This window comes from Ranitomeya variabilis, chromosome 5, assembly GCF_051348905.1.
Source record: "Ranitomeya variabilis isolate aRanVar5 chromosome 5, aRanVar5.hap1, whole genome shotgun sequence".
Taxonomy (NCBI): domain Eukaryota; kingdom Metazoa; phylum Chordata; class Amphibia; order Anura; family Dendrobatidae; genus Ranitomeya; species Ranitomeya variabilis.
In genome coordinates this window covers 134666836-134692774 of record NC_135236.1, presented here as the reverse complement: position 1 = coordinate 134692774, position 25939 = coordinate 134666836, and the positions used below count along the sequence as shown (strand labels likewise).

At 44.1% G+C, this 25939-nt stretch overlaps 1 protein-coding gene across 2 annotated transcripts in view; it reads left to right on the top strand.

Moving 5' to 3' along the window:
• The window catches only part of LRRK1 (leucine rich repeat kinase 1), a 121056-nt gene that overhangs the window by 32124 nt on the left and 62993 nt on the right, over positions 1–25939 (top strand). The window contains exons 1-3 of one of the 2 annotated variants that reach the window (XM_077263354.1): positions 9078–9381; positions 15764–15927; positions 17992–18163. In XM_077263354.1, the coding sequence (XP_077119469.1) occupies positions 15775–15927; positions 17992–18163 (325 nt within the window). In that variant the 5' untranslated portion in view covers positions 9078–9381; positions 15764–15774. Of the gene's footprint in view, positions 1–9077; positions 9382–15763; positions 15928–17991; positions 18164–25939 lie in introns of those variants that run through there. The other variant, XM_077263353.1, reaches the window with a different exon arrangement.

The following is a 25939-nucleotide window of genomic DNA, read 5'->3' as shown; positions in this document are numbered from 1 at the left end:
CAAAGTCCAGACCTCAATCCAATCGAGAATCTGTGGAAAAAGCTGAAAACTTCTGTTCACAAACGATCTCCATCAAACCTCACTGAGCTCGAGCTGTTTGCCAAGGAAGAATGGGCAAGAATTTCAGTCTCTCGATGTACAAAACTGATACAGACATACCCCAAGCGACTTGCAGCTGTAATCGCAGCAAAAGGTGGTGCAACAAAGTATTAAGTTAAAGGGGACGAATAATATTGCACGCCCCACTTTTCAGTTTTTGAATTTCCACAAAAATTTAAAATGACCAATAAATTTTGTTCAACTTCACAATTGTGTTCCACTTGTTGATTCTTCACCAAAAATTTACATTTGGTATCTTTGTTTGAAGCATGAAATGTGGGAAAAGGTTGAAAAGTTCCAGGGGGCCGAATTCTTTCGCAAGGCACTGTACTTTGCAGCATCTAGATGAGGGTCTTACAGGGTTGCAATATGAAGGTACAGATGCTTTTCCCAGCACATTGTCAAAGTTCTGAACAATAATCAGAAAATGTATTATGATGGACAACGCCTTCAGTGATACGGCGATTCTGTTGGTAAAACATTTTGGTCCGCTGTGAGGATGATGCTTTGGATCATGGTGTTCATGTACACGGAGAGCGAGGGGAATAAAATGTCCCTGGATGGAGCGTGATGCAGGATACAATCACTTACCTCGTTATTTCTCATTTATTGATAAATGGCGCAGTGCTGCCCAGCATGAGGGGCTCTGTCATGGAGACAGAAACACATCCTGGCATGGAAAACATTTGTTTGTGCCAGCAGTAGTGAGAAATGACTTCTGTCTCCGTCCTGGAGTTTGCGGTCTGCTCCATGGAGGTGATTACTGACAGACTTGTTTCTCTGTTGGTTTTACTGTTTAGAAGGTGAATGAAAGACTTTGTGTTGAAGGTTCTGTACGGCGGGTCACTGATAGGCGTGATTATTCGTGTATGGCAGAGCTGACAGTAGACCAGCACTTGAGGACGTCAGAAATCATTCTTCTTTGTTTCTTTACTTATGTATGCAAACATGAGAAAGTTGAGGTGTTTAGTGTTACTGAATGGCCTGTATGCATGGCAGCCTTGTACAGACAGGTCTGTGAGCTCACTGGCTCTTTGGCCTCGGAGCACCACATCTTTGTGTTACGTGGCCTGTATCTGGTTCCTGGAAGCTGGCGTGGGGGCTTATTGGCATTGTGTCCATTATATAGGCAGCTCTGGGAGGTAAGTGGCTACAGTGGATAGAAAATGTCTACACACCTCTGGGGTATGTGCACACGATCAGGACTTACAGCAGAAAATTCTTCCGCAAATTCTCATGTGTTGGAAGGAAAAATGTTGCGTAAAATATTAATATTCATATTTTTGCTGCATTGCTTGCATCCGTTTTTGTTGCGGATCTTTCCCATTCATTAGTATGAGTGAAATCTGCTACAAAAACTCAAGAATTGAAATGCTGCAGATTCGATTCTGCTGCAAATCTACAAGGACAAAATAAGCCGCGTGTGTCTGGGACTTCAAGGATCTCACTCACTTTGTAAGTATGTAAAAAAAAAAATCAACAAATCATACAAAGAAGAATCATGGGAAAACTATTTCTGAAGACTTTTTATAGTCCCTGTATGTGGCTGATGGCCTGGCTGTCCATTGAGTTTACGGAGGCTAGCCTGAGTGCTTTATATGAATCTAGGGAACCTGTCCCATTGTACATGCAGTCTGATCTGTGGAGAGCACAGTATAAAGAGAAGATGAGGCTGAGCAGCATGAGATAAAGGTTTGTGGGAACAGATTCAGTATATCTTTTCTTATATCGGGTGTTCGTATGCATAGCAGTCCAGTGGGCGGTACTACTAGTGATTGACAGCTGTCGCTGCATGTGCATTCATACTTGGAAGACTGTCAATCACTGAGTAGACCGCTATTATACCTGTACTAATGCACGGCTGATGTGGGCCTTTGTCTTGCGCACATTTGAAATCTGTAGAAATCCATAGGACTTCTATTCTTATGAGAAATATAGGGAAAATCCTAATTCTCCTATGCAAATAAGTAACAGTGAAATTATGGCGAAAGAACGTATGTAATCCATTACGTACGTATGTATTAATTGAAAAAGATGGGGGAAAAATAATTGTGCAGATAAATGATGCCTCCTCTTGCCATACCTAGTTACATAGTCATATATGGTCCATCAAGTGCAACCGTTCCTCGCCAGTTATACATTTTGTATCACTAGATTACGGCATTTATACTCAAACATGTTGTGTACTGGGGAAATCATCCAGCTGTTTTTACATGACTACTTCTTGTGGGATGGCATTGCAGTCTGACTGCTCTAACTGTGAAGAACCCTTTCCTATTTAGCTTCCGGAATCTCTTTACCTCCACCCATAATCAATGCCCCTTGTTGCCGACTGGCTCTAGCATTGGTGTCAGGGCTGTGGAGTCGGTAAGCCAAACCTCCGACTCCTCAATTCCCATGACACCAACTCCGACTCTACGACTCCGACTCCCTCATACATGGCTCATGTTTAAGTGATACATTTACTGTAGTAAAATGGTAACATCAGGCTTTCAATCTTTATAATGATACAATAATCAAGCCATTTAGATAGAACATAAAATATATTTACTGGAATACAACTTTAGAACAAAAAATGTTTTGCATATTTACAATTTATTATACACTCTACAGTAAGTGGGGAAAAAACAGTTTTCAACAAAAACCTACTGAATAGCATTTGTGCAGTCTTTGAATTTGTTCTGAGAAATAGTATCGCCTCCATCAGATCCTCCTTTATAGATGACCTCAAATTATTATTATTATTATTATTATTATTATTTATTTATATAGCACCATTGATTCCATGGTGCTGTACATGAGAATGGGTTACATACAAGTTACAGATATCACTTACAGTAAACAAACTAACAATGACAGACTGATACAGAGGGGTGAGGACCCTGCCCTTGCGGGCTTACATTCTACAGGATGGTGGGGAAGGAGACAATAGGTTGGGGGTTGTAGGAGCTCCGGTGTTGGTGAGGCGGTACCTCCGGTCGTGGTGAGGAGGCAGCAGGGTCAGTGCAGGCTGTAGGCTTTCCTGAAGAGATGGGTTTTCATCTATGGGGTCGAGCGCACAGGTGGTGAGGTGCGATTTGGAGAGGAGACAATTAAGCCCCCCTTCAGTGATGTTGGATAGGGAGGTAATGGGGTTTGGGCACTGGTCTGGTATACAAAAGGGTTGTGGTGGTTGAACTATGAAGATTTGCCTTGTCTGGTTGATCTTATTTTTAAAGTGTGTGGCAAAGTCCTCAGCAAAGATGAGGGAGGTTGGAGGGGGCAGTGGGGGACGGAGGAGGGAGTTAAAGGTTTTGAATAACTGTTTGGGGTTGAAGGATAGGGAAGATACGAGGGTTGTGAAGTAGGCCTGTTTAGCAGAGGTGAGAGCAGATTTAAAAGCGAGTGTTGCTTGTTTGAATACAGTGAAGTCATCTTGCGAGTGTGTTTTCTTCCAACGCCGCTCTGCAACCCTGGACAAATCTGACCTAATTATTTTAAAGCTAGAGAACAACCTCTCTACACTAACTTGGGTTGGGGGCAAAGCAGTAACCATATGGGCAACATCTCTAACAATTTCAGGGTATAACGGAATTGCCTCGTTCACAGTCAGTTTTGATGAATGATTAAACTCTTCTACTTCTTTGCGAGCAAGTAAAAAATTTTGCTGAAATATGGTCAATCAGTTTTCTATGGGAGTGGAATCTTTTTCCCTGCGGCAATGCTTTGCCTACTCCATGTCATCCAAATACTTGTCGAATTCAAACTCCTGATCTGATGAGGATGAAGGAACAGCAGCAGCAGCACTGGTAGGACCCGAGTCCTCTTGCTCTTGGCCGTCCTGTAGCCCACTCATCCTAACTTCTACCTCAATCAAAGCTTCTTTTCCTTTAGTAAGCTGTTGATCATCCAGCAATGTACGATGACTCGGGTCCACAAAAAGAGCTGCCAGAAGAAGTTTATTTTCTAATAGCAGTGTCTCTCTCCGTTTCATTGAAGCAACAATGCCATCTGCGATTAAACCTTCTCTTTGGGATAGGCAAAACAACAAGTTCTTCCACTCCTTTATAAAAATGCCTGGAGGTAAGTCCTCATCTTGTAACTTTTTAGTCACTGTAAATGGTTGATGAAGCAATTCCTTCAATTCAGCCACCTGTGTCCATTGACCTTTATGTAATGTTATCTGAGGGGTGGCCATATCTACAAGGTAGGGTTTCAGCTCAAGCAATCGCTCAATCATTAAATAGGTGCTGCCCCACCAAGTGGCTTGATCCACTATTGCCCCTTTTCCAGCACGTTTCTTCAAGATGGAATAAATTTTAGGGGTTCTGGCAGCAATAGCCAATTTTCCCACTTTGCTAATCAGAGTTCCAGCATGTCACTCTTGCAAACTATCTCTTATTGCCAGCTGCAGCGTGTGCATAACACAGCGCATGTGATGAATAGGAAAGCGGTGTGAAGCAGCTTCAACAAGATCGTCTTAGGCTACGTTCACATTTGCGTTGTGCGCCGCAGCGTCGGCGCCGCAGCGCACAACGCAAACAAAAACGCGGCAAAACGCATGCACAACGCTGCGTTTTGCGCCGCATGCGTCCTTTTTTTCATTGATTTCGGACGCAGCAAAAATGCAACTTGCTGCGTCCTCTGCGCCCCGACGCGGGCGCCGCAGGGACGCATGCGGCGCCAAACGCAAGTGCACCGCATGTACATGCGCCCCCATGTTAAATATAGGGGCGCATGATGCATGCGGCGCCGCTGCGGCGCCCGACGCTGCGGCGAGGACCGCAAATGTGAACGTAGCCTAAGAATCATTTTGCTGTTCTTCTGTAGTAATATCTGTTTGTTCCTCCGTTATAGGAACAGAACTGTGGCCTTCCATCGCCAACATACTGAAGGTGAAATGTTCTTCTAGCTGCTGTTCACTATCATTATTCTCATTCATCAGTTCAATTGTACTTATCTTGTTTGAAGCGTTATCAGTTACAATAGCAAGAAACTGTTGTTTTTTGAGTTCATAATCTTGCAGAAATTTTTCCACTAAGCTCTGGAGAAACTGGCTGCTGTGATGAGCTTTAGTATCTTTTGCCAGTGTCTTAGTAACAATTGTTTTGTTGTCACAAGCATATCGAACATTGATAGCAAAATACCGTATATACTCGAGTATAAGCCGAGAATTTCAGCCCATTTTTTTAGGCTGAAATTGCCCCTCTCGGCTTATACTAGAGTCATATCCAGGGGTCGGCAGGGGAGGGAGAGCGGCAGCTGTCTAATCATACTCACCTGCTCCTGGTGCGGTCCCTGCAGTAATGAATATGGACCCGACTCCACTCCCATAGGGGTGGAGCCGCATATTCATTACTGTAATGAGCGGTACCATGTGACCGCTCAATACAGGAAGAAGCTGCCGGAGAACCAGGGACTGCACCGTTCCAGGAGCAGTTGAGTATAATGCAGTGTGCGATATTCACCTGTTCCCCGTTCCACCGACGGCCGCAGCTGCGACTTCCCCGTCCTCTGCAATGACGCTCAGGTCAGAGGGCGCGGTGACACGATTAGTGTGTGCGCCGCCCTCTGCCTGAGCGTCAGTGCACAGGAGTGAGAACACACAGCGGCGGCCGTCAGTGGAACGCGGACCGGTGAATATAGCAAGTGCCGGGGGCCTCAGAGGTGAGTATGTCATTCTTTTTTTTTAATCGCAGCAACAGCATATGGGGCAAATGTCTCTATGGAGCATCTTATGGGGCCATGTGCAGCATTATATGGGGCAAATATCTGTATGGGGCCATGTGCAGCATTATATGGGGCAAATATCTCTATGGGGCCATGTGCAGGGTTATATGGGGCAAATATCTGTATGGAGCATCTTATAGGGCCATGTGCAGGATTATATGGGGCAAATATCTGTAGGGGGCCATGTGCAGCATTATATGGGGCAAATATCTCTATGGAGCATCTTATGGGGCCATGTGCAGCATTATATGGGGCAAATATCTCTATGGGGCCGTGTGCAGCATTATATGGGGGCAGATATCTCTATGGAGCATCTTATGGGGCCATAATCAGCATTTGTGCAGCATTATATGGGGCAAATATCTCTATGGAGCATCTTATGGGGCCAAAATCAGCATTTGTAGAGTATTATATAGGGCAAATGTCTGTATGGAGCATCTTATGGGGTCATAATCAACATTTGTTCAGCATTATATGGGGCATATTTTAATATGGAGCATCTTATGGGGCCCATCATAAACTGTATGGAGCATTATATGGAGCTCCTGATTCAATATGGATATTCAAAAACACTTAAACTACTGATGTCTCAATTAATTTTACTTTTATTGGTATCTATTTTTATTTCTGAAATTTACCAGTAGCTGCTGCATTTTCCACCCTAGGCTTATACTCGAGTCATTAAGTTTTCCCAGTTTCTTGTGGCAAAATTGGGGGTCTCGGCATATATACTCGGGTCGGCTTATGCTCGACTATATACGGTAGTTCACTCTGTGACATGTGCAGGCATCCATTTTAAGAAATGCAGAGCATCTCTTGAGTCTTTTTAAGATCTTCCTTTTGGTTAAGGGCTTCTTCAATCACTAATTTTCTAATACTTTCTCTTTCCAGAGAAACACCAAATTTGCGAGTTATTTCACCATTAAGAGCTGTAAAAACTGATCGTGCAAATAATGATAATGGTACACTGTCCTTCTCAACAAGCTCGATGGGCTGTCTTTTAAACACATCTGCTGTCATTGTTACAGTAACATTGTCACTAACAAAATATCTTGTAACTGATGTTTGAGACGCTCTTTCCTCCTCCTTTGCCTGACGGGAAGTGCTGGTCTCTGGTTTCTTGGTGCTGCTGTGATCTTTTTCAGTCACAGCTTTGTAAACTTCTGGGCGGCAGCGTTGTAAATGTCTTTTTAGATTGGAAGCTCTTGAAGGAGCATTTTTACCACTGCCTGAGTATGCATCATTTTGGCATCACAGCATTTGTTTACATCTTGGTCATTTATACACTGACACACAAAATGTTTATTATCTTGAGTCACTGTGAAATGCTCAAATACAGCTAACTTCATAAGATGCTTCTTAGACATTTGGTAATTCTGTAAGTTCGCTCTCAAAATAATTTTGTCCTGTAAAAAAAAATACAGTATATTGTAATTCTTGCAAGAATAGGGAATCATGCTCTGTATAGTTTGGGATAGAAATAAAACAATCTTTGCATAAATCAATAGGAGAGATAAGGATAAAGTTTGTAAAATGTGTTGTTAAAGGGAACCTGCCACCCCCAAAATCGTATATGAGGTAAGCCCATCGGCATCAGGGGCTTATCTACAGCATTCTGTAATGCTGTAGATAAGTCCCCGATGTATCCTCAAAGATGAGAAAAAGAGGGTAGATTATACTCACCCAGGGGCGGTCCGATCAGATGGGCATCGCGGTCCGGGGCCTCCCATCTTCTTACAATGATGTCCTCTTCTTGTCTTCACGCTGCGTCTCCGGCGCAGGCGTACTTTGTCTGCCCTGTTGAGGGCAGGACAAAGTACTGCAGTGTGCAGGTGCCGGGCCTCTCTGACCTGCATAGGAGCCGCAGCGTGAAGACAAGAAGAAGACGTCATCCTATGAAGATAGGAGGCGCTGGATCGAACCGCAACGCCCATCGGACCGGACCGCAGCGGGACCGCCCCTGGGTGAGTATAATATAACCTCTTTTGCTCATCTTTCAGGGTACATCGGGGGCTTATCTACAGCATTACAGAATGCTGTAGATAAGCCCCTGATGATGGTGGGCTTAGCTCATCTTTAGTTTTGGGGGTGACAGGTTCCCTTTAAAATATCTTTACTCTGAACTTTCAATGTCAAGGCTTGACTCAGCAGGGTACAGCTCACTAAATGCTTCACATAATATTTCTTCACAGTCTATGAAGAGGGGAGGAGGGAGGGAGCATGTTTGTGCTGAATCCAGAACACACACACACACACACACACACAAATATATATGTCCTCATCGATCCTGTTACTGTATTTCCGATCTTGAGCTGTTAGGAAACATTTTTCCCCTTATATTCTATGTATAGTGTATATAAGTCAGCAGAGCAGCTAATTTCTGCAAGCATGAGCTAAGAGGAAAAACAAACTAAAACATTAAGCATACAGAGACAACTTACCGTATACTGGACTATTGATTTATGCACAGTTTATTTTAGATATGCTTTAGGAAGTACTTACCTTCTTTAATCCTGCTTTTCTGTTCACTCCAGAAATTCTGAGATGAATGTAAGCTTTCCTTCCCTGTGTGTTTATTTTTTTCCCCTTATCTGTAGCGGAGGAGCTTCACTACTTATCATAAACATAAACTGCAGCACAGATTCATCTCAGCTAAAAGTCTAGACCTTAGATCAGGGATAGGACAGACATTTATAGGACATTTCATAACTTTCCCAAATTCTTATGAAAAAAATATTCCCCACAAACTGTATTGAACTACTGTACCCAATTCATTATATATTTTAGGAGTCGGTCCTTTTTATACCGACTCCACCAAAATGGGCACTGACTCCACAGCCCTGATTGGGGTACAGTTTTAGGGTACGTTCCCACGTTCAGGATCTGCTGTGGTTTTGATGCTGCAGAATTTCCGCGCCTTTTATTCAAGTTAGCGGACATGCATTTACGTTTTTTACACATGCGGATTTTCCTCATTAATACAAATCTATGGGGAAAAGTCGCATCCATACCCACAAGAGAAATTGACATTCTGTGGCCCTGAAAGATGTGTTGTGTGTCATTTTCCACGGGTGATCTGCGGGGGTACATAGACGCACAGTGGACATGCGATTTCTTGAATTCCCATCCACAGTGCTGTAACATCTGGATGCAGCGGTTCTGACTCTGCATAAATACGCAGCGTCAAAATCGCAGCAAATCGTGAACGTGGATCAGATCTTTACATTTCGGCAGATGCCATTACAGCAGTACCCGCAGCACTATCCTTACATCTATTCTTGCTAAAACCTCTCTGAAGAGTCGGAAGCTTATGTTACACTACGCTAATGGGACAGGGAATTGAAAATTGCCAGGAAGGTTTCAGACGAAGCCGTCTCTCCCTCCTCCCTCTCTGTTATCTCCGTCTGTCTGAGGTGAGCGAGCCTCCACACAAGGTCCTTGTATCCAGAGATGCTTTCATTGCAGGAAGGTCATTTCCATCCATACTGGGAATATGCTGGTGCATTGTGGAAGATGCTCGTTTTCATGTAGCCAGCTCATGGCATCCAGCTGATGCTTCCCAATGATGAACAGGTCAGTTGTTTTATTCTGTTTCTGTCCTACCTGTGTTACATGGTATTCATCACATGCTCTCGTGGAAGAAGCAGAGGATTTCTGCATGAACGCTGTGTAACTGCACTCGGCTTCTTCCCATGGATTGCCGCAGAGACGGCGGAGGTGTCCTGACTTCACTCCTTGTAATCTTCCTTGTATGTGCCATAGCCGTGACTTCTCTCTTTTAGCCTAAAGGTGAGGGATGAGGGTATATAATCCTTAGACTGTATGATGATCTGGAGGTGGTACAAGAAATGAAATGTGATGTCTACGATGTGCAGCTTCCCGTCTCCTGTATTTTTTTTTTTTTACCGGTTTAGTGCAGGAATCCATCCTTGTGGTCAAGATCTGTTTTATTCTTTACCTGTTATTGACTATACCGCTTGCTGGGACTCCATGGTTACAAGGCTAAGGGTATGTGGACTCGCGCCTCAGAGCCTCCATCACAAGTTCCTCAATCTTTACTGGAAGAAATAGTGCAGTACGCTGAGCCTTTTCCCCATTAAAATGACAGATGCCCAAACGGAGACCATAAAGATCCCCGGTGTAGTTAATGGTGCCCGTCAGGCACAGTTTGTGTGTTCGGACTGACGTTTATTACAGAAGTTCAGATTTTTGTTACAATGGAACAGAAAAATGAAATGCCAAACACTAGTATGAAGGTTACAATCACACATTGGCTGTAGTCTGCACGTGCCGTCCGCTGTGCGTGTGCCCTCTGCTGTGCGTTCCATTTTTTGGTTTTTTTTAACAGTTCGCACGCCAACCCATAGTTTCATGGACCTAAACACACATTCGTTATAAAAACTGATCCTTGTGTCTCTGATCCATGAGACTCGAAGCATGTCCTGTTCTCTTCCTTTTTGCGGATCGGACTCTGCCATTAAAATCTATGGAGAGCCATTAAAAATGGATCAGAATCAAACTCCGTCCTTTTTAATTCATAGTTCCATTTGAAGTTTATTCATTTTTAAATGATCCATTATTAAGAGTCGGTTGATAAATAAAAAGTCAGAGACTCCACCGCCTTCAGTTTTTAAAAACGAATGAGCAAAAAAACGGAAGCATCACGGAGGTAAAACCAATGACACATGAGAGAAAACAGTCTGTTTTGCACAGATATAAAAAATGCTAACGCACAGCAAACTGGTCTCCGCTTGGCGTGATTGTGCGTATTTTCTTGTTTGGATCTATTTTCTTTATATGAATTATTACCAGGTTATAGTGTTTAGTGAGATTCTTATCCTTGAAGAAAGCTTTTTTTGTTTCCCTTTTATGGGTGCAGACTGATATGCTTGCTTTAAGCTGCATTGGTTTCATCGTGGATCAGCTTGTATTTCAATACAATTTAATCCATAGCTTTAGTGGATAAAAAATGTGGCGTTCAATTAGCGTTAAGGTCGGATTCACAGAGCTGTGCTTCACGGTCCAAGTATGGACCACGATCCATAAACTGGTCACCTAAGATAAATTGAGGATATCTATAAATTGAGGCTGTCTATTGTAGAGTTGAGCAAATTTTTCAAAATTCGGTTCCGATTGCGATCTGCATCGAATATTGTTTTTGCAATATTCGTCGAGCACAGCTGAACGTCATTAGAGTCAATGGGAGTAGAAATTGCCGAATATGTTCGGAACCGATCATCAAACATAAATTCGGCACGAATAGGGTACCAATATGGCACGAATATGGCAAATTCGGATTCAGAGACCGAATCCGAGCAAATTCGCTCAACTCTATCTATGAGGTTGTTGAGACTGGGTCAGAAGACGGCGGATCCATGCATTGAGGTCCGCACTCACACTGAAGCACGGATGTGTTAATTCGGCCACAGGCCTTGGTAACATACGGGTAACCGTAGGTGCCATTTATTTTGTTGCTTAGGGAATGCTCAATCTGAACCAAATGTATGTAGGACTTGTTTTTTGCTGGGTTTATATTTTCTGGATCTTTCAGCTTGGGCAATCACTGGGAATTCAAGTTACATTAATATTCAAGGTTTAATTATGTTTATTTCTGGCTGTAAAAAAGTACCTTGTTTATTTGTATTTATTCAGTAATATTTGTTCTAATATTTGCAGAATTTCTTTTTTTTTCTTTTTCTAATTTCCACATTTTTTGTTCTTGGGTGTGAAAAGAGTTAAGAATGAATTTGTCCTTGAGCTAGAAGAAGCCGCCATGCTATTGCTGTAAACCTCAGGAGTGCTCTCAGATGTCTTGGTGACTCGAAATTTTCTGAATAATTAACAAGCAGCAATAGTCAGAATCTGTCAGCATTATGTAAACCGGAGAATTAGAAGAAAGCTTTTTTTTTTTCCCCTGACATTTCAGCCGTCGCACATCCAGAACTTGAAGTCCTGGGACCCTTTTAATGAATTCAGTGTTCAGCAGCTTCTAAAGGATGATCCTTTCTGAAACAAATTTAATTTTTTTTCATTTGTCTTGTCAGTGTTTTCCAGTTGTCCTTTGTCTTCGATAAGAAGACGTGTTTCACATTCTTGTGGCTTATTAGCTTCTATATTTATCTAGTATAACGAGCAGTAAGGAAAACTCCATCTGTCAGAAACCTTGTTTTCTCCAAAATCTGTTTACATCGCTGCCACGTCTTGTGCGCACAGCCTGCGCAACATACCAAAAAGTGGAGCTCTGCACACAGGAGGCGCCTCAAGCTGCTTGGCAACATCTGCTTCAGGTCACCCCATTATCATAATGGGATATTTGCTGCCTTTCTATGTGTTGGACAAGTGTTTAAGTCTCCTCTGGGCCAGATGAGACCCTCTGCACCTCCACAGATAAAGTGGGTTTACCATAGTGCCTGCCATCTTGGAGGGAGATGGGCTTATGCTACAGGGCCAGGCAGCAATTACAAGGCTTTCTACCCCAAAATAATAAAGTTCTATATGCAGAGCTTAAAGGTACCTTCACACGAAGCGACGCTGCAGCGATAGCGACAACGATGTCGATCGCTGCAGCGTCGCTGTTTGGTCGCTGGAGAGCTGTCACACAGACCGCTCTCCAGCGATCAACTATGCCGAGGTCCCCTGGTAACCAGGGTAAACATCGGGTAACTAAGCGCAGGGCCGCGCTTAGTAACCCGATGTTTACCCTGGTTACCAGCGTAAAATCTAAAAAAAACAAACAGCACATACTTACATTCACGTCCCCCTGCGTCCACTTCCTGACTGACTGAGCGCCGTACAGTGAGAGCAGAGCGGTGACGTCACCGCTGTGCTGCTTTCACTTTCACTTTGCGGCGCTGAGTCAGAGGAGGAAGCAGACTGCAGGGGACGCAATGTGAGTATGTGCTGTTTGTTTTTTTTACATTTTACGCTAGTAACCAGGGTAAACATCGGGTAACTAAGCGCGGCCCTGCGCTTAGTAACCCGATGTTTACCCTGGTTACCAGTGTAAAATATCGCTGGTATCGTTGCTTTTGCTTTCAAACACAACGATACACAGCGATCGGACGACCAAATAAAGTTCTGGACTTTATTCAGCGACCAGCGACATCACAGCAGGATCCTGATCGCTGCTGCGTGTCAAACGAAACGATATCGCTAGCGAGGACGCTGCAACGTCACGGATTGCTAGCGATATCGTTATAATGTCGTTTCGTGTGAAGGTACCTTGGTACCTTCACACGAAACGACATTATAACGATATCGCTAGCAATCCGTGACGTTGCAGCGTCCTCGCTAGCGATATCGTTTCGTTTGACACGCAGCAGCGATCAGGATACTGCTGTGATGTCGCTGGTCGCTGAATAAAGTCCAGAACTTTATTTGGTCGTCCGATCGCTGTGTATCGTTGTGTTTGAAAGCAAAAGCAACGATACCAGCGATATTTTACACTGGTAACCAGGGTAAACATCGGGTTACTAAGCGCAGGGCCGCGCTTAGTTACCCGATGTTTACCCTGGTTACTAGCGTAAAATGTAAAAAAAACAAACAGCACATACTCACATTGCGTCCCCTGCAGTCTGCTTCCTCCTCTGACTCAGCGCCGCAAAGTGAAAGTGAAAGCAGCACAGCGGTGACGTCACCGCTCTGCTCTCACTGTACGGCGCTCAGTCAGTCAGGAAGTGGACGCAGGGGGACGTGAATGTAAGTATGTGCTGTTTGTTTTTTTTAGATTTTACGCTGGTAACCAGGGTAAACATCGGGTTACTAAGCGCGGCCCTGCGCTTAGTTACCCGATGTTTACCCTGGTTACCAGGGGACCTCGGCATAGTTGATCGCTGGAGAGCGGTCTGTGTGACAGCTCTCCAGCGACCAAACAGCGACGCTGCAGCGATCGACATCGTTGTCGCTATCGCTGCAGCGTCGCTTCGTGTGAAGGTACCTTAACTCCTGCCCTTCTATTCTGTGATGCCCTCAGATGGCAAAGATCAGTTACCAAAACACACAGATGATCCCAGTAGGCGGTGTGCAAATATACTAATGGCCATATCACAGATTAGCTGAAAGGCAAAAATGCCTTTTATATGCACTTATATGCACGCTGTCAATAATGAAAAGTGCTGGTAACCAACTGTGTGTGTACTGTCCGATATTACCTGATAATTTTTATAATTATTAATAATTGTAAATTAAAAACATGATCAGTTTATTATGACCTGACAAATGTCCAGCATCCTCATCCTAACCACATTTTTTACATATAGATATCCTTCTTCTGCATCTTGACCGGCATATGCATCCTGACCAGTTTCTGTACATATAATGGTCTGTTCGTATCCTGACCGGGTTCTATACATACAACGGCTTAATGTCTGTATCCAGGCTAGGTTCTATACACATAATGGTCTAGTGTCCGTATCCTGACCAGGTTCTGTACGTATATTGGTCTGTTCATATCCTGACTAGGTTCTGTACACATAATGGCCTACTGTCCGTATCCTAACCGGGTCCTGTACACATAAAGGGCTAGTGTCCGTACCCTGACCGGGTTCTGTGCATACAGTGGCCTAGTGTCCGTACCCTGACCGGGTTTGGAAAAATATAATGGTCTATTGTCCGGGTTCCGTGTACAAAATGGTGTCTGTATGCTGTACATATAATGGCCTAGTGTCCATATCTTGACTGCATTCTGTACATATAGTGTCCTAATGTCAGTATCCTGACTGGGTTCTGTACATTTAATAGCCTAGTGTCAGTATCCTGACCGAGTTCTGTACAGATAATGGCCTAGTGTCCGTATCTTGACCGGGTTCTGTACATATAATCGTCTGGTGTCAGTATCCTGACAACACGAAGAAAAAGCCATGGAGTTATGGATCTCACAGGAGCGAAAAACATGTTGGTGAAATGCAAATGATGAAAAAAAAAAATGTTGATGTATTAAGTATGAGCACCATACACGGAAATATACGCACTCGTGTGCCTTGGCATGCTGTTAATGAGGTTATTAATGGTTGTTTGAAAAATGGGCAAGCAAACCATCAAGATCCACTGCTGGAAGCGTCTTTTGCAATTGCCAAGCAATGGGAGACAAGTCCAAAGACACTGCAGGCCATGGTACCACGTTTAGGACGCGAAAGCTGCTCACAATAGTATGAGCACTATGCAGCCTGGGGTTGTCATGTTTAAAAACGGCTTTTAGGACATTGTCATATTCCCTTATGTCTCTTCCTGGTGCATCCTCAGACTTGACTCCCGTCGAGCATATCTGGGACACTATTGGTCAGCAACTGTAAAAGGAGCTGCCAGCAGCAGATCTTGATGATCTGAGCGTACAAGTGCATTCAGTGTGCCTGCACATTACTCGGAGAACAATTAAAATCCGTGCAGATGGTAGCCAAGGCGTGTAAGTGCTGGGATTGCTACTTGTGGCTCTCGTACTTGATGCTGAGTAAATCATGGTGCTTTGAACGTTTGTTTCCACTTTTCCATCCTTTCCATATCATCCTCTTGTCTATCCATCCTGTGATTTCCATAATTCCATGACTTTTCCTTCTCGGAAAATGTTGAGGAGTGGATATTGGTCCAGAGTCCACATCTTCATGTTGACTGATCCTGTAAATAGAATGGTCCGGCAATGATCTAACTGCATTCTGTAGATAAAATGTTCCAGCATATGCACCTTGACCAGGTTGTGTGCATATAAAAGTCCATGTTCTGTATCCCTGACCAGGTTGTTTAGATGTAATGGTCCAAGTTCTATAGTTTTCATCTCCCTATGGGGCCAGCAGACAAGGTGATACCTCTGCAGGCCACATCTAGTGTATAATGACTTGTATTGTGGATGATGGACAGCTCTATGTTTGTCCTAATCTTAGGACATTACACTATAATAGGAGTTAACACGTGCTGAGCCTTCATGGTACTGAACCATTTAGATACATTTTTATTTTCTCCTCAGGCTCCACAGGTATGGGAAACAAGCAGTCCATTCCCGGGGAGCTAGTGGTGACCCAGAGCCCAGTGATCGCGGAGATCCAGGCTGCTTACTCTGAAGGGGAGAGTGACAAAGCACAGGACCTAGTAAAAGCTGCCTGTGAGGAAAACCTTCCACGGCCCGAAAAGGTATAAATTGTCACCGGTATTTGTGAACGTTGCATTGAAAATGAAAGCTGGTGTCCAGGGTATAAAATGTTTATTTCCTAAAAGTAATAAAAGAAAAATAAAACACTTTTCCTTTCCAGTGCTGCAACTTAGCTGGTCTTTGTTTAGTTAACTACAGTGATCATTTGCTGGACATCATTGAGACTGCTGCCACCAATCACTGGTCTCAGTGGTTTTGTGCCATTCAAATGGGCATCACCTCTGAGGCCAGTGATTGGCCATATTGGTCACGGGAATGTTTGTTTGGCACGTGATCAATGTAGCAAAACAAACTGAGACTAGTCGGGCCTACTAGTGTGGCGGTGCTGGACTTGGCAGGTGAGTGGTGTGACACATTGAATTGAGCCGCACGTCGCAAATCCATTCAAAGTGATTACATTCGGTGGCAATGCAGCAAATAGCAGTTGATTGGGGGGATGCCGGGTGTTGGACCCACCACCGATCTTAATAATGATGAATAGTCCTATAGGTAGTTCAGGAATATGTTATGATGAGACAACCCCTATAAGTTATATAATTGGCATAAAGAACACTCCTGGTTGATTACCCCCTTAGTTGTTGCAGTTTATATCAAACATGGCATCCAGAGGTGTAAACAAATGAAGCTAGCTCCATTTTTTTTTTTTTTTTTTTTAAACCATTTCTTCCCTAGCGAGGCAATCATGGTAGGTATATTTCAAATGCAACGCATGGGATGCGTGCCAAAATCCAATCCATGTGAAGAAAAACTGTGGAAATGCACTTTTATTTTTGGAAAATTAAAAATGATTTGTAAGAAAAAAAAAAAAATGAAGGGCCATTAAAGTAGGAAATGTAAAATTTAAGCTCCAAAAAATGAAAGTTAAAAACTGAAATTTACAACTTTTGTATTGAGCAAACTCTTGTACCAATAGAAAGGAGTATGACCTATAATAATAATAATCTTTATTTTTATATAGCGCTAACATATTCTGCAGCGCTTTACAGTTTGCACACATTATCATCACTGTTCTCATTGGGGCTCACAATCTAAATTCCCTATCAGTATGTCTTTGGAATGTGGGAGGAAACCGGAGAACCCAGAGGAAACCCACGCAAACACAGGGAGAGCATACAAACTCCTTGCAGATGTTGTCCAAGGTGGGATTAGAAGCCAGGACCCCAGCGCTGCAAGGCTGCAGTGCTAACCACTGAGCCACTGTGCTGCCCCTCAGGAGTAGAGACAAAGAGGTCTGCAGTCACTAAATGATGGGAAACTAGCTACCAAAATTCAATACCAGAATGAGGCCTCTGACCTCCCTATGCACATGAGCTCTGACACCTAATAAGATGTATACAATGTCACTTAGAAGGATTTCTGGTCTACAATGTTTGCAGTCATTTTTTTTGTTTCCTCCCCTGCCCAGGAGCTGTGTTATGATCAAACCATGTTCTTGTACGGTCAGACAGGGCCGTTACACAAGCAGAGGCACATTTATAAGATTATTTCAGCACAGGAACATTTTTTTAAGTCATCCAATTGTGGAACATATCTTTTATGTCAAAACGTATTGATTAATGAAGCCCTCCTAATCCTCATATTATATACTGAAGCACTGTGTACGTGCAATTGCTAATTTTGCCTTTCTACCCAGGTAATGCTTCTCTTTTCTCTACTCCTATGTAGGAACAAGAAGTCTCTTTTTCCTGCAGAAATCATTCCCCTCTTGAACTCTTGATCCAGGTTCTCCCTCCTCCCATCCAGGACGTTTGCAGTGATGACTCATGACTTGTACAGGGAAAATGGTTCTCCTGTTTCTACAAAGAGCTTGGAAGTATTCAGCTAGTCAGTTGTCAATCATGTGAGGTCATTGACCTTATGGAAAACCGAAAAATTAACTTGGGAGAAGGGAAAATTAGCAATTGTAGGTACACAGTGCTAGTGCTATATAATATGATGACTGCAATGTATTAAGAGAATAAAAGCTTTGATGGGACTGCTTCTTTTTAAAATAAACCTTGTGGGATAACCCCTCTAAATGTGAATATTTTTCTCTTCTTGCACAGCTCCAGCTCCTACGAATCGCAGCCGCTTATGGGGATGTGCCCTCCGTACGGTATCTGATCCATGAGGCCAAAGTGGTTTTACCAACTGACCCCAGCGACGACAATCCAGTTGTTATGGCGGCTCACTACGGTCACGGAGAAGCTGTTATACTATTACTTGATTCCTTGCCAGGTACAAGTACATTATTATTATTATTTAAGGACTGTTTTATTATTCCAACCACAGAATGCTGAATGAATTATTTATTATTTAATTTAATGAATTATTTAATGCAATTTACAAATTGTTAGATTTTTGTTGGGGGGGGGGGGGGGGGAATGAATGAAAAATGGTGGTTGAGCAGATGTTCAGGAAGTGAAAGCTCGACATCCCACAAAGCTGTTACTATTGCTGTCTAACGGCTTTCTTCACACTGCTGTATCACAAATCTTCAGAACTATAGTAATTGATCAGCTGTTGGACCTGTGCTGGGATCCAGCAGTGCATGTGATAAGTCCCTGCCATAATAATAAATAAAAGATCTATGAAAATGAACAAATGAAAGTCAGACATTGCTTTTCAACCATGATTCCACAGAATTAAAAAAAAACAAAAAACTCCTGAAATAGGCCTGGACAGAAATGATGATACTCCTGAAAATAATGTGACAAAAGGGACATGTTAAATCAAGGTGTGTCCACTAACCAGCATCACAGGTGTCTTGGAATCAGTGAGTGGGCCTTTATATAGGGCTACAGATACTCACTGTGCTGTTTGGTGACATGGTGTGTATGACACCTATGCCCCGTCACACATAGCGAGATCGCTAGCGAGATCGCTGCTGAGTCACAAGTTTTGTGACGCAACAGCGACCTCAGTAGCGATCTCGCTATGTGTGACACGTACCAGCGACCAGGCCCCTGCTGTGAGATCGCTGGTCGTGTCGGAATGGCCTGGGCCGTTTTTTGGTCGTTGAGGTCCCGCTGACATCGCTGAATCGGTGTGTGTGACACCGATCCAGTGATGTCTTCACTGGTAACCAGGGTAAGCATCGGGTTACTAAGCGCAGGGCCGCGCTTAGTAACCCGATGTTTACCCTGGTTACCAGCGTAAATGTAAAAAAAAACAAACAGTACATACTCACCATCTGATGTCCGTCAGGTCCCTTGCCGTCTGCTTCCCACACTGACTGAGCGCCGCAAAGTGAAAGTGAAAGTACAGCACAGCGGTGACGTCACCGCTGCGCTCTGCTCTCACTGTACGGCGGCTCAGTCCGAGCAGGAAGCAGACGGCAAGGGACCTGACGGACATCAGATGGTGAGTATGTACTGTTTGTTTTTTTTGGTAACTAGGGTAAACATCGGGTTACTAAGCGCGGCCCTGCGCTTAGTAACCCGATGTTTACCCTGGTTACCCGGGTGCTGCAGGGGGACTTCGGCATCGTTGAAGACAGTTTCAACGATGCCGAAGTCGTTCCCCTGATCGTTGGTCGCTGGAGAGAGCTGTCTGTGTGACAGCTCCCCAGCGACCATACAGCGACTTACCAACGATCACGGCCAGGTCGTATCGCTGGTCGTGATCGTTGGTAAATCGCTATGTGTGACGGGGCCTTTAACATGGACCAGAGGAAGTGAAGGAAAGAGTTGTCTCCGGAGATTAGAAATAAAATTATAGACAAACAAATTAAAAGTAAAAGTTATAAGACCATCTCCAAGCAGCTTGATGTTCCTGTGACTACAGTTGCACATATTATTCAGAAATTTAAGATCCATGGGAGTGTAGCCAACCTATCTGGACGTGGCTGCAGGAGGAAAATTGATGACAAATCAAAGAGACGGAAAATACGAATGGTAACAAAAGAGCCCAGAAAAACTTCTAAACAGATTAAAGGTGAACTTCAAGCTCAAGGAACATTAGTGTCAGATCACACCATCCGTCGTTGTATGATCCAAAGTGGACTTCATGGGAGACGACCAAGGAGGACACCATTGTTGAAAAAAATCATAAAAAAGCCAGACTTGAATTTGCCAAACTACATGTTGACAAGCCACAAAGCTTCTTGGAGAATGTCCTATGGACAGATGAGAAAAAAATGGAACTTTTTGGCAAGGCACATCAGCTCTATGTTCACAGACGGAAAAATGAAACATACCGTATATACTCGAGTATAAGCCGACCCGAGTATAAGCCGACCCCCCTAATTTTGCCACAAAAAACTGGGAAAACTTATTGACTCAAGTATAAGCCTAGGGTGGAAAATACAGCAGCTACCGGTGAATTTCAAAAATAAAAATAGATGCTCCATACCGTTCATTATGGCCCCATAGCTGTGCCATATAGTGCTCTGCACCGTTCATTATTGCCCCATAGCTGTGCCATATAGTGCTCTGCACTGTTCATAATTGCCCCATAGCTGTGCCATAGAAAGCTGTGCACCGTTCATAATTGCCCCATAGTGCTCTGCACCGTTCATAATTGCCCCATAGCTGTGCCATATAGTGCTCTGCACCGTTCATAATTGCCCCATAGCTGTGCCATAGAAAGCTGTGCACCGTTCATAATTGCCCCATAGTGCTCTGCACCGTTCATAATTGCCCCATAGCTGTGCCATATAGTGCTCTGCACCGTTCATTATTGCCCCATAGCTGTGCCATATAGTGCTCTACACCGTTCATAATTGCCCCATAGCTGTGCCATAGAAAGCTGTGCACCGTTCATAATTGCCCCATAGTGCTCTGCACCGTTCATAATTGCCCCATAGCTGTGCCATATAGTGCTCTGCACCGTTCATTATTGCCCCATAGCTGTGCCATATAGTGCTCTGCACCGTTCATTATTGCCCCATAGCTGTGCCATATAGTGCTCTGCACCGTTCATTATTGCCCCATAGCTGTGCCATATAGTGCTCTGCACCGTTCATTATTGCCCCATAGCCGTGCCATATAGTGCTCTGCACCGTTCATTATTGCCCCATAGCTGTGCCATATAGTGCTCTGCACCGTTCATTATTGCCCCATAGCTGTGCCATATAGTGCTCTGCACCGTTCCTTATTGCCCCATAGCTGTGCCATATAGTGCTCTGCACCGTTCATTACTGCCCCATAGATGTGCCATATAGTGCTCTGCACCGTTCATTACTGCCCCATAGATGTGCCATATAGTGCTCTGCACCGTTCATTACTGCCCCATAGATGTGCCATATAGTGCTCTGCACCGTTCATTGCCCCATAGCTGTGCCATATAGTGCTCTGCACCGTTCATTACTGCCCCATAGCTGTGCCATAGAAAGCTGTGCACCGTTCATAATTGCCCCATAGTGCTCTGCACCGTTCATAATTGCCCCATAGCTGTGCCATATAGTGCTCTGCACCGTTCATTATTGCCCCATAGCTGTGCCATATAGTGCTCTGCACCGTTCATTACTGCCCCATAGATGTGCCATATAGTGCTCTGCACCGTTCATTACTGCCCCATAGATGTGCCATATAGTGCTCTGCACCGTTCATTGCCCCATAGATGTGCCATATAGTGCTCTGCACCGTTCATTACTGCCCCATAGCTGTGCCATATAGTGCTCTGCACCGTTCATTATTGCCCCATAGCTGTGCCATATAGTGCTCTGCACCGTTCATTACTGCCCCATAGATGTGCCATATAGTGCTCTGCACCGTTCATTATTGCCCCATAGCTGTGCCATATAGTGCTCTGCACCGTTCCTTATTGCCCCATAGCTGTGCCATAGAAAGCTGTGCACCGTTCATAATTGCCCCATAGTGCTCTGCACCGTTCATAATTGCCCCATAGCTGTGCCATATAGTGCTCTGCACCGTTCATTATTGCCCCATAGCTGTGCCATATAGTGCTCTGCACCGTTCATTATTGCCCCATAGCTGTGCCATATAGTGCTCTGCACCGTTCATTATTGCCCCATAGCTGTGCCATATAGTGCTCTGCACCATTCATTATTGCCCCATAGCTGTGCCATATAGTGCTCTGCACCGTTCATTATTGCCCCATAGCTGTGCCATATAGTGCTCTGCACCGTTCCTTATTGCCCCATAGCTGTGCCATATAGTGCTCTGCACCGTTCATTACTGCCCCATAGATGTGCCATATAGTGCTCTGCACCGTTCATTACTGCCCCATAGATGTGCCATATAGTGCTCTGCACCGTTCATTACTGCCCCATAGATGTGCCATATAGTGCTCTGCACCGTTCATTGCCCCATAGCTGTGCCATATAGTGCTCTGCACCGTTCATTACTGCCCCATAGCTGTGCCATATAGTGCTCTGCACCGTTCATTATTGCCCCATAGCTGTGCCATATAGTGCTCTGCACCGTTCATTACTGCCCCATAGATGTGCCATATAGTGCTCTGCACCGTTCATTACTGCCCCATAGATGTGCCATATAGTGCTCTGCACCGTTCATTGCCCCATAGATGTGCCATATAGTGCTCTGCACCGTTCATTACTGCCCCATAGCTGTGCCATATAGTGCTCTGCACCGTTCATTATTGCCCCATAGCTGTGCCATATAGTGCTCTGCACCGTTCATTACTGCCCCATAGATGTGCCATATAGTGCTCTGCACCGTTCATTATTGCCCCATAGCTGTGCCATATAGTGCTCTGCACCGTTCCTTATTGCCCCATAGATGTGCCATGAAAAGCTGTGCTGCTGCTGCTGCAATAAAAATAATAAAACACATACTTACCTCTCTTGCTTGCAGCTCCTCGGCGTCCCGTCCCGGCGTCTCTCAGCACTGACTGATCAGGCAGAGGGCGGCGCGCACACTATATGCGTCATCGCGCCCTCTGACCTGCACAGTCAGAGCAAGAGGACGCGAAGACAGAGCGGCGCCCGGCGTGTGGAACGCGGACAGGTGAATATGTAATACTTACCTGCTCCCGGCGTCCCGCTCCTTCCCCCGGACAGCTGGTCTTCGGTGCCGCAGCCTCTTCCTCTGTCAGCGGTCACCGGCACCGCTGATTAGAGAAATGAATAGGCGGCTCCGCCCCTATGGGAGTGGAGTCCATATTCATTTCTCTAATGAGCGGTCCCACGTGACCGCTGAACAGGGGAAGAGCTGCGGCACCCGAAGACCGTGGGACGGGCAGGGGGAGCGCCAGGAGCGCCGGAAGCAGGTAAGTATGCCTCAGCGCCCTCTCCCCCTCACCCGCCGACCGTGACTCGAGTATAAGCCGAGGGGCACTTTCAGGCCAAAAATTTGGGCTGAAAATCTCGGCTTATACTCGAGTATATACGGTATCAAGAAATTAACACTGTCCCTACTGTGAAACATGGAGGAGGCTCTGTTATGTTCTGGGGCTGCTTTGCTGCATCTGGCACAGGGTGTCTAGAATCTGTGCAGGGTACAATGAAATCTCAAGACTATCAAGGGATTCTAGAGAGAAAAGTGCTGCCCAGTGTCAGAAAGCTTGGTCTCAGTCCTAGGTCATGTGTCTTGCAACAGGATAATGACCCAAAACACACAGCTAAAAACACCCAAGAATGGCTAAGAGGAAAACATTGGACTATTCTGAAGTGTCCTTCTATGAGCCCTGACCTACACTGTGTGCAGAATTATTAGGCAAGTTGTATTTTGATCACATGATACTTTTTATACATGTTGTCCTACTCCAAGCTGTTCAGGCTTGAGAGCCAACTACCAATTAAGTAAATCAGGTGATGTGCATCTCTGTAATGAGGAGGGGTGTTGTCTAATGACATCAAAACCTTATATAAGGTGTGCTTAATTATTAGGCAACTTCCTTTCCTTTGGCAAAATGGGTCAGAAGAGAGATTTGACGGGCACTGAAAAGTCCAAAATTGTGAGATGTCTTGCAGAGGGATGTATCAGTCTTGAAATTGCCCAACTTTTGAAGCGTGATCACCGAACAATCAAGCGTTTCGTGGCAAATAGTCAGCAGGGTCGCAAGAAGCGTGTTGGGCGAAAAAGGCGCAAAGTAACTGCCCATGAATTGAGGAAAATCAAGCGTGAAGCTGCCAAGATGCCATTTGCCACCAGTTTTGCCATATTTCAGAGCTGCAACGTTACTGGAGTAACAAAAAGCACAAGGTGTGCGATACTCAGGGACATGGCCAAGGTAAGGAAGGCTGAAAAACGACCACCTTTGAACAAAAAACATAAGATAAAACGTCAAGACTGGGCCAAGAAATATCTTAAGACTGACTTTTCAAAGGTTTTATGGACTGCTGAAATGAGAGTGACTGTTGATGGGCCAGAGGCTGGATTAGTAAAGGGCAGAGAGCTCCACTCTGACTCAGACGCCAGCAAGGTGGAGGTGGGGTACTGGTATGGGCTGGTATCATCAAAGATGAACTTGTGGGACCTTTTCAGGTTGAGGATGGAGTGAAGCTCAACTCCCAGACCTACTGCCAGTTTCTGGAAGACAACTTCTTCAAGCAGTGGTACAGGAAGAAGTCGGTATCCTTCAAGAAAAACATGATTTTCATGCAGGACAATGCTCCATCACATGCCTCCAACTACTCCACAGCGTGGCTGGCCAGTAAAGGTCTCAAAGAAGAAAAAATAATGACATGGCCCCTTGTTCACCTGATCTGAACCCCATAGAGAACCTGTAGTCCCTCATAAAATGTGAGATCTACAGGGAGGGAAAACAGTACACCTCTCGGAACAGTGTCTGGGAGGCTGTGGTGGTTGCTGCACGGAATGTTGATCGTAAACAGATCAAGCAACTGACAGAATCTATGGATGGAAGGCTGTTGAGTGTAATCATAAAGAAAGGTGAATATATATTTGTCACTAATTTTTGGGGGTTTTATTTTTTATTTTTGCATGTCAGAAATGTTTATTTCCAAATTTTGTGCAGTTATATTGGTTTACCTGGTGAAAATAAACAAGTGAGATGGGAATATATTTTGTTTTTATTAAGTTGCCTAATAATTCTGCACAGTAATAGTTACCTGCACAAAGATATCCTCCTAAGATAGCCAAATTTTTAAAAAACCCCACTCCAACTTCCAAAAATATTAAGCTTTGATATTTGAGTCTTTTGCTTTGATTGAGAACATAGTTGTTGATCAATAATAAAAATAATCCTCTAAAATATAACTTGCCTAATAATTCTGCACACCGTGTAAATCCTATTGAGCATCTTTGGAAAGAGCTGAAACATGCCGTCTGGAAAAGGCAACCTTCAAACATGAGACAACTGGAGCAGTTTGCTCCTGAGGGGGTGGGCCAAAATACCTGTCGAGAGGTACAGAAGTCTCATTGACAGTTACAGGAATCGTTTGATTGCAATGATCGCCTCAAAAGGTTGTGCAACAAAATATTAAGTTAGGGGTACCATCATTTCTGTCCAGGCCTATTTCATGAGTTTTTTTTTTTTTTTTTTTAATTCTGTGGAAGCATGGTTGAAAAGCAATGTCTTGACTTTCATGTGTTCATTTTCATAGATGTTTTGTTTATTTATTATTACTTTTGTCAGATTCAAATTATTTCTGTGACCATTGTGGATTTTTTCTGTCATTAAATAAGGGGGACCAACAATTTTGACCACGTATGTATATCTCTAACCTAAGAAACAATACGGTGTCACTTATGCGTTCGCCGCCTTAGCGGTATTTGATGCCATCATCGTTTTTATCTCATCATTACGTTGATAAGGTCGTAGTATTAATGCAATGTCTGATATTCTGTGTGGCCACGGGCGCTCAGTCACTGATTCTCGGTGTGATCTGTAATAGATCATCACATGTTTTCGGCACAGCCTGCGGCATATATTTCTGTAATATGGCTTCACATAAGACATTAGGCATTCCCACCACCAGTGTCTACATTTCTCATCCCATATTAGAGGCTATGAAAAATAAATATACTTCACAAAAGGCCAAATAGTAAAATCCTCTGTAAGATTGCACTTACTGAGTGTATTGGGGGACACTCATTTGGCAGTGGATTAACGTAGTCAGGCACG